The sequence below is a fragment of the Polypterus senegalus genome, chromosome 2 (genome assembly GCF_016835505.1).
Source record: "Polypterus senegalus isolate Bchr_013 chromosome 2, ASM1683550v1, whole genome shotgun sequence".
In the NCBI taxonomy this organism is placed as follows: domain Eukaryota; kingdom Metazoa; phylum Chordata; class Cladistia; order Polypteriformes; family Polypteridae; genus Polypterus; species Polypterus senegalus.
In genome coordinates this window covers 122,973,675-122,983,572 of record NC_053155.1, presented here as the reverse complement: position 1 = coordinate 122,983,572, position 9,898 = coordinate 122,973,675, and the positions used below count along the sequence as shown (strand labels likewise).

Sequence of the window (9,898 nt, the reverse complement as noted above, 5' to 3'; positions counted from 1 at the left end):
TTATATTGCTTTTGGGGTCAAGAATATCTCCTGTGGACTTGCTCCTGGCACTCTTCCTTTTAATCTTCAGTCAGTGTTGCCATGTCTGTGGGGTTCTTACCTGAAGGAACTATTTTTGGTCGTCATCTGTGAGAAAAAACAACCTTTTGCGTTTTTTTGGGGCTACTTTTTAAAAAACAATGCAGTGCTTTGAGCTATTTTTCAACCCCTCCTCAATTAATTTTTATGATGTTCTTCATCCATCTGGCACCCTTTCCCCATGTATTATATTCTTTACCGTTCTAAAATCCTCCCTTCCCCCATTGTGTGATGGTATATACCCATTCTAGCACTCTGAAAATAGAGTTGCTAAGTCCATGGTTTTCCCACCTAATTGGGCTATATACAGTTGCAGGTAAATATTATGAGGTCGCAGTTTGCAGGTTTTTGGGCTGCTTTTATAATGTTCCATGGCAACGAACTGTAAGGAGAAACAGAAATTAATTATTATAGTGAAAGTGGCTCAAAATGCTGAATAACACTTAACTCAGAGGAGTGTAGCCATCTACATGATGTCATTACCCAGTAATGTTAGCTAGGGTTATAAAGACAACAAGAAAAACCACTGCTTTCTGTAAGTGATTTGACTGAGATCAAAGCATTACTAATTGGCTGTGACGTCATAAAAAAATACACACAATAGAAACAGGGACAAGGAGAAGTGAGCGAGACAGAAGGAGACAGAAAGAGACAGAGGCAAGCCTACACACATTGCAAGATGAAAGACTGAGGTTAGCTTGCTATCTCAAGTTAATTGAAAGTAGGCTAGCCTAACAATGCCTGGTAAATGGGGAACATATGGGAAAGTACTGCAAGATTTGGGAAAAAGAAAGGGGTTTAAAGGAATGGATTAGAAGTATTCCACAGGGTGATAGCAAAGCATACTGCAAGTACCATAAATAAAAAATATGGGCACATCATAGTGATCTGGTTTCCCATGGTGCAACAGAGAAGCATAAAAAAATACTGCATCATGCCAGAACACTGTTTCATAAGAGCCAGAGCCGGACTGGCATTTACAATCACTGGGAGCTTTCCTAGTGGCCTGCTGCGTGGTCTGGCCTGGCATTCAGAGCAACCAGTGAAACCCTTTCAGTTTAATGTTAGATGGTTTCTTGTTTTTGTTCAAATCAAGTTTTGACTTCACATATGTTTCATGCTCTAACACTTAAACAGGAGCGCTATAATGAGAGGTGCATACATATGGTGCTTTTTTGATTAAAGTTATATAGGAAGATTGTTTAAAAGTTTATAATATACTTTGAATTATATTTGGATGTTGTTTGGGTTTTTGGTATTTGTTACACAACACAATTTTTTTATGAATCTGGCAACCCTATCCTCAGTGCTGCAATCTTGGACCCCAGGTAGCTACATAAGGAAGCCATGTACTCTCTGTCAGGGCACCTGGCTCTGTGGCATTTTGAACCCACAGGCATTACTATAGTACGAAAAATAACTTTGAAAGTAGTTTAACTAGCAGGTGCTTAGAAATGCTGCCACAAGTGTGTATCGCCATCTGGGTAGACTTGCGTGGTAAGGAGCAGCATGTCCATGAGGGACAAGCGTAGGCCTGTGCAAACTCCTGTGACACACAGGTCCTGGTGCCAGCATCCTCACAGCCGACTGCTGCTGCCTGAAACAGGTGTGGAGCACCTAGACAAAAAAACAGACTTTGACTTACTTCAGTAAGTAAAGGGGATCCCTTGAATTGAGAATTATTAATAATGGACTAGTAACCTGTAGCTCTTAGTAGGAACAGAGGTTTAACTTGCTGTTGAGAAGGCATCAGCCTTCATGAGTGCTGCGCTGCCACTTCTCACTCGTGGGGGTCCACGCACACACCCGTGCAGAATGTGGATTTACATGGGAAGTCTACCAGGACATGTTGTCACGTGCAACGAGTTGGCATCCACCTCGATAGGTCAATGAGGCTGGACTAGATTATATATTGGCTCTCCTTGCCTGCCTGACGCAGGTTTGTTTTTGTTGTGCAGCACTCTTGTAATAAATTGCACCACTGTTTTTCCCAACAGTTTTGTCTGTGTTTCATGTTTCCTCTGATCCTGTTCAGTCCATGAACTTCACGATATCCAAAGTGCAATCTGGTGCCACATTCCCATTACACAGCATATCACAAGCTCGTAGATAGATAGATAATGTCACACAGTTGGGGATCCTTATGGGGAAAATCATAAAACACTCTGAGACTAAGAAAATATCTGCAGACGTCACACAGACAGCCTTTTCCAGGATTCTGCACGTTACAGTATGCTCAGTAAATAACTAAGATTCTTACACTAAACATAGACTTACTATATAAAAAATAAAAAATATAAATTTATAAGAAACAATACCCAAATTACAAAACATACAATGTTTTTTGTACGAGTTTAGTGTTAACTGCTATATTCTCAAAAAATGCCTGTTTCGAAGTACATTTTGCCCTAAAATTGCAACATATGAGTAAAGTGGAAAGCCTAGTCATTGGGGTTAGTCAAACGACTGAAACATCTGCATGCAAAATATGTCCCACAGAAGCCTTCTTAAATCCTGTAATCATCCTTGTCATTCCATCAACTGTCAATTGAGATGTTTGATAAGCAATCATATCGTGCAATGCAGAATAACAAGAGTGGTTATATAAGAGAGCATTTGTACAATCAGCAGTAATGTTGTTTATTGGTGGAAGACCTTAACTGATTAATTAGATTAAATGTCCATGTGTTCTAGATCAGCTATGGGTGAAGATGTCAGAAGGAATGTGTATGGCTTACTGTACAGGTGGATACTTTACCATCATTTCATGTTGTGTCTATCAATTTTTAATACTCATAAGCAAATTATTTTCCCATTGTCCGATGAGGTCTCCCTTGACCTTAACCATTTTGGTCAGTAACATGGAGAAGAGTGAGTCTACCAAGGCATCAAAAGGAACAGAATCTGAATCAGTAATCCCACACTGACTAGTATTTCACAATCACATTGACAGTGTGCCTTTTCATTGTGAAGGGAGATTATTCAAACATGCAATTATTAAATAAGACACCTTATATGGCATTTTCAAAATGAACATATAATTGAAAACAATTGCTGAAACACCTCCCCCCAAAACAGAGAAATACCCAGCTGTTACCATATATCACAAAAACCAAAAAATTGCCTGTGTCACTTACATCAGCTAAATACATTTCTTTTTTCTATTGTGATAAAGCAAAATGCCTATTTCAGGTGATGAATCAGAGACAAGCAGGTCCAACTGTATTTTACTACAGTATTAAATAAATTTTTCACTCAGGAAAACAGATACATTTCCTGTTATCTTTTACTTGACTTTTTCTGCTCCTTTCAAGGAGAAAAATGTTGTACTCTTTCCACTGCCTCATCTGTTCCAACTTCTTGACCCTTCATCTGTTATTGCATTCTCTATTGTTTCTCTAATGTCTTCAATTATTTAAATAATTTTAAAATAATGATATGTTTTCTGATATTTTTGCTCCTTCTTTACCTGCCAATCTTCATAGGTCTAATTGTGCTGATTTTATCTTGTTCCTTCAGTCTTATTCAGTTGTTGGTGCCGTTATGCTTTGATCGCTAAATTAGAGAAGAAGCCTAATTGATTTCCTAGTATGACTGTATGTTTTACTTCCATATAAATGATAGTATGCATTGCTTAAAAATCACAAATAGATGCACATCAGTCACAGAAAAGGTTAATTACATCCTCAGGACATCATACAACTGAAAACAATTAAAGCAGACAGAATCCGTTTTAATAAATCTCATTAAACTCATTAAAATTAGCCCGTTATTTCCAGTCATCAGCCTCATCATTACTAATTCTCAAGAACGCATCTAGACTGCCATCTTTCTATAATTCAGAAAGTATTATATAATGAGACTGGTCTTCCTGCTAAAATTGATGGATTACAGTAGGTTCAAAATTCTGCAGCCAGCATTCTGACTTTGACCAATGCAATAATCTCTGCATCCTTTAGTTTGCTCACTTCATTGTACCTTTATAAAACTGCCAGACTCTGTCCAGTATAATCAGCTCCCTAGATGTACATGAAATCTCACATTATTTGTTTCTCATAATTCACACATCAAGTCATCAAGTCGCATACTTACAACATACAAAGGCATCCATTTTTTGATAAAAAATTGTTAAATAAGTAACTCCAGAAAATGAAAGTAGTCCACTGTTTTGCCAAAGCAGAATGATTTTTATTTTGGGACCACCTGAGAGCACCTGCCAGGGCCAAAACCTAAGAGACAAACCATATTTCACCAAGCCAGAAAAGTGAAGTAATAATCAGAATTGTAAATCGGAAAGTAAGTCAGAAAACAGACAGCAAGAATGAAGAGAAGGGCATATTAAGTCTTTAGTTTTATCCAAAACACGGATACCCGTACCATGCATAAATGACCTTCTTAAAGGGTCGTCCTGAAAACATCACACAAGAACGCACCCGGGCACTTCTGGGAATCTGCTTCAGCAATGGGTAACATAAAAGTCACATAATTGAGAAGACAGTCAATATTTAAAAATGGCACAATAAGACATTAAAAAAATACAACTTAGTTAGGATCCAAGACAGGATGAAATAAATGCTTTAATCAAATTCATTGACCACAGAAACCTCAGAATAGCCACCAAAAAGTCCCAAAACCTCCACAGGAAAATGTAAAAAAATTAATAAGGGACACCAATCACAATACCCACAAACACAGAATCAAATTTTTGTTTTGAAGACAGGAGTCTTGACCAATTAATGAGGAGGAAAGGTGGGTCTTTAACTCAAAAGTGTGAAAGGGCTTCCTGTTTGAGGTCTATTTTTTCCATGGACACTTTTGATATTGTTTGCTGTTGTCTAGCTTTGGTCACCATTATGTCACCTTCTATAAAACTCTTTGTTATGTCCATTCTTCTCAAAAATATGTGATTAAATGTTTTCTTGAGCATCACTAGAAAGTGCATGGGATAGTAACATATAAAAATAATTTTTGGGTGGAGTAGTCCTTAATACTTTGTTTTGTGTTTGTTTGGACTATGTTCTTCTATGCTTTGTAGTATGTATTGTGATGGTATGCTTAGTAAGAGGCACTTTATTGAGGAAACCTAATACTTTTTCTAAAGGCTGCTTTAAATTTATACTCTTCTTAGCAGTCAACCAAACATAAAATATCAAAGAGACATTTATTTGTAATAGTTTACACTGACTGCTTTGATTATTGTGTTTCAATCTGCCTTTCAGAATACAAGTTACTGATGGAATCCAGGCCTTGACGTTGAATGTTTATTTTACAGTCTAATATTTTTGGAATTCAGATATTATGTGCATATAAGTAGTTTGTTAATGGGGAAATGACACATATTTATTGATATTGTAAAAGCAGTAAAATGTTGCCTAAGACATTAAGACATGTGAATTTGTACATTATACACCTTTTACCAAATCATGCACTATAATTAAATCTAACTTCTAGCGTAGTTAATTATTTTTTACTTGTGTTGAAAATTGTCAGTAATGTATTTGAGAATATTTGACTTTAAACACTTCCAGCCTCATGGTTTACTAATTTTGATACAGTCATGTCATCAGCTGCAAAGAATTGCTCAAACAAGAAGAAAGATCTGAGTCAGGCAAATAGGTTGACTAATCACAGTGAACAGACAAACTGCACAATATATAAAAGGGTCTCCAAAAAGATATCAGGCTGGAGCTAAGATGTCAACTACTCCATTCAGGGCCATGAAAACTCTCCTGCTTGCTGCTGTCTTAATGCTTTCCTTCACCAAGTCAGCCAGGGCCATTCCCATTCTAAAACCTACACCAAATGAGGAAAGCCGAAAAGACTTGGACATAGCAAGGGTATGTGGAAACATCTTATCTCTTAAGTTCACTAAATGTCGCTCGTTCAGGTATTTACAAAGGAAAGAAAATAATTGAATTTAGTAATTTTATAATAGATTTCAATAAATAAAAAACCTTTAATTCAGAGAACTATCTCTATTAATAGTATATTGAAAATATAACTTTGTAATAGATAGGGCAACCCTATAAATTAAAATTACACGTTTTAATTATAAAGTGTAAGAACATTAGGAAATCTACTTCATTAATCTAAAATATAATTATTCCTTTCTTTGTTTTCTTATTTTTCAGTAAAGGTCTAGGCTTTAGTTATCCTTCTCAAAGATACTATTATACAGTATTATAATGGATACAAATTTTAACGAAAATAAACAATACTGCTGTTAAAAGTTTAGCCTGTTTAATAAAAAAAGGTTAGAAAAGTTCCGACCTAGAATAACAAGTTATAATTCCTAATATTGGGAATGAGCAAATGACACATCTGCACATCATTGTCTCTGAATTAGGAATATCTTCAGAATTTCTACAACCTGACAACTACTACCACCAGAAGCAAGCATTCCATACATTTAAAACTTAAAGAAATGCAAGCTTTCTTTGGTCTTAAAGTGACTGGCAAATTGGATTCAGGCACCATGGAAGTCATGAAGAAACCAAGATGTGGCATGGCTGATTCTGAAAATTTTAGAGCTGCAGGCCAAATGTCCAGATGGAACAAATACAGCTTAACGTACAGGTAAATCAAACAGCAGACTCATTCCATCAAGAGCATGGTGTTCCTATTGGTCTTTCAGTACCAAAGCACATTTGAAACAAACATTGATAGAGCAAACACAATAATGTCAACTCAAAGAAAAAAAACAGCCTTCATATGAGTAGAGTTACCTTTACGCTTTACTATATTTACTCTTGTTACTGATTGCAGGATTTTGAACTACACACCTGATTTGGATAGAGGAAGTGTAGACTACGCATTTCATAATGCCTTCCTGGTGTGGAGCTACGTCACTCCATTGAGGTTCACTCAAGTTTTCAGTGGGGCTGCTGACATTCTGATTATGTTTCAGACAGGATGTAAGTGCTCTTTTTTTTAAAGATGGTCAAATGATTTAGAAGAGCTGTTAAGGAATGTTGTTTTAGAATGATGGTACATTAGTAATTTCAGTCCTAACTACGTTCTGTGTAAAATCCACCTATTACAGTATAGAATTTCTCAAATTAAGATTACATCTTGCCTGAAGAAGGTGCCTGAGTTGCCTAGAAAGCTTGCATATTGTAATCTTTTTAGTTAGCCAATAAAAGGTGTCATTTTGCTTGTCTCTTTTCTACATTCAGGTAACTCTAGAAACTTCCAAACATGTGTTTTAGGCTAACTGACAACTTAAAACTGGCATGTTGTGTTAATGTGACATTATTTTCTTTTCAGAATAAGTTCCTGCCTAGAACCCTTGCTGCTGTGATAATGTCCACCTCTCCAGAATAGAGTAACAGAAAGGGACAGAAATGAAAGGGTGTTTTGAATCTCAGAACAGTCCGATTGGCTTTATTATATGTTCCTAGAATTACCGTTGAGGAGGATTGGGTTTTCATGCACTGGGGAAAATGACATAAAACTGAACATTAGTTTTTACTGTTTCAATAATGAGAAAAACCTAGACTACCTTTTGTGATTAGTATTTCAATGTTTTACATTGGCACAGTGCAAATACACTGTTTTGAAATATGTCTTACATTTATACAGTGGTTTAGTTAAGTGACTTGTGGGGTCACCAAGACTAGCAGCTGAACCTGTACCTTCAAAGCTACACGTTTAACTCCTCTATGTTTTATTGCCAGCTTCAAAGATTCAAAAGTATTGCTATAATTACAAAATGTCCATAATTAATAAATTACTACTGCTTTGGATGTTAGATCATGGAGACTATTTTCCATTTGATGGACCCTATGGAACTCTGGCCCATGCTTTTTATCCTGGAACCATGAATCAAGGTCACGTACACTTTGATGAAGATGAAAACTGGAGTATTGGTGAGCAAGGTGGGTCATTAACATGCGCACGACATGAAAGTGGGTAATAAAAGCAGTACGAAAAAAAATCGCACTGTAACCTTTATAATCAGTGTAAGGTTTGTATTTTAATCACTCACAAGAAGGAACTAAATACCAAATATATTATTCTGTTTGTTTCAGAATAGCAGAATGAGTACTACTAAGACATCGAGTTGTAAATAGAGCAGAACAAAGCTCGGATGGAAAACGTTAAATAAATGCCATTATAAACATAATAAAAATGTGTACCTAATTAAAACTTTTTACCATTATGTCAATAAACTAAATAAAAAGATTCTGAGAACTCTAACACACATGCCTAATTTTAAAACATTTTTGCAGGTATAAACTTGTTCATTGTGGCTGCACATGAAATTGGCCATTCTCTGGGTCTTCGTCATTCTTCAGATCCTAATGCCTTAATGTATCCAACATACAGTTATAAAGACCCAAATGGATTTCTGCTTTCACAAGATGACATTCGAAGGATTCAGGCTTTATACGGTAAGTCAATTAAATCACATATTTTTATTTTCCACCCTACATTCCAACACTTACATTTAATGATAGCTGATTAACTGTAAATGCTTAACAATTTGTATGCAAACATTTTTTTGCAAAGACGTTCATGCTAGGGACCAAAAAATATATATTTGTATTATAAAAGAAAATAAATTACAACAACTGTAAATGGGAGAAAAGACAGTGAAAGAGTCAGCAATATAATGAGTATTTTATTTGAGGTAGAAATTATTTGGTTCCCCTTAGGGCTCATTTTTTACTTTTGACAAAGAAGCACAGTGAAATTATTCTCAAAGTAAAAATTGTCCAATTACCGTTGAGTAGATGTTGAGATTTATTTGGGGAGTTCCTCTATGAACTTTAATTTAAAACTCTTTACAAATTAATAAAAATCTTTCTGAATAGTCACTTATTATACATTCTTAAAAATGTGTTCAGCTTAAAAAACACTAAATTCTCATAAAACATCTTAAATAAATGTCAACAACCAGTATATTCATGAATTGGAACATTCATTAAGTATGTTTCTGCGGTAGGCTGGCGCCCTGCCCGGGGTTTGTTTCCTGCCATGTGCCCTGTGTTGGCTGGGATTGGCTCCAGCAGACCCCCATGACCCTGTAGTTAGGATATAGTGGGTTGGATAATGGATGGATGGATTAAGTATGTTTTCGTTTCTTAATTTTGTTTCCGGAAACATTGTATTGCTAATATGTTTTGCCTTTATTTAATTTCAGGGTGAAGAAAATGAAGTGCTGAAAAGAAAGGAGCACGTCCCACCTGGAGCATATTAAAATTAAATGTTTCAATTCTACCTTTTATTTTACCTTTTTATTGCTTTGTATTGAATAAATTGCTTTGTAAACATCATGTAATAGTATGCATATTCGGTTAACAATGCAATAAACATTTTCAAAAAGTAAACTCAAAGTTTCAATTCAAATGAATAGATCCCACAAACTCAATAATTTATGTGGTGTAACTTATGTCTTAACTTTTCTTTTCAAACATTATAAATAAAAAAAATGGGCAGTTTTCGTCTTGAGCGGGGTATTACTGTTTATTGTGCCTGCCTATATTCACATGACAGCTATAAGCAACTCAAATTTTCTGTTTGATTGTTCAAATTCAGTTTTGCATACAACCCAGATTGGATATGAATGTGTACAGATATCCATCCTGAATGTGTTTCTCATGCATATAATTAATAAAGACAAATACATCAGGCTAATGTGACTTAATAGATAAATAATTAATAAATACCAACAACATGCTTGGTGATGTGCTACATTACATGGTTTACAGTGTAGGAAGTCTGTGAGTTCGTCAGCTTGTCATGGAAAGGAAGGGAAATACAGGTTAAATGGGTGGTTTAAATGTTTAATAGATTGTCTGACAAATTCAGAATGTTG

At 35.5% G+C, this 9,898-nt stretch overlaps 1 protein-coding gene across 1 annotated transcript; it reads left to right on the top strand.

Moving 5' to 3' along the window:
• Positions 1–5,740: 5,740 nt before the first annotated feature.
• On the top strand, positions 5,741–9,410 carry LOC120523308 (macrophage metalloelastase-like). The gene is made up of 6 exons (XM_039744518.1): positions 5,741–5,915; positions 6,425–6,654; positions 6,844–6,992; positions 7,830–7,955; positions 8,310–8,471; positions 9,224–9,410. Exons 1-6 carry the CDS (start codon positions 5,772–5,774, stop codon positions 9,226–9,228), a joined length of 816 nt encoding a protein of 271 aa, XP_039600452.1. The 5' UTR covers positions 5,741–5,771; the 3' UTR covers positions 9,229–9,410.
• The last annotated feature ends 488 nt before the right edge of the window (positions 9,411–9,898 follow it).

What these genes read in the sequence shown, in the direction of transcription:
- LOC120523308 (XM_039744518.1), top strand. Translation starts at nt 5,772, where the DNA reads ATGTCAACTACTCCATTCAGGGCCATGAAAACTCTCCTGCTTGCTGCT. An exon ending in AAGACTTGGACATAGCAAGG is followed by an intron (nt 5,916 to 6,424) that starts GTATGTGGAAAC and finishes TCTCTGAATTAG; the next exon opens with GAATATCTTCAGAATTTCTA. An exon ending in AAATACAGCTTAACGTACAG is followed by an intron (nt 6,655 to 6,843) that starts GTAAATCAAACA and finishes TACTGATTGCAG; the next exon opens with GATTTTGAACTACACACCTG.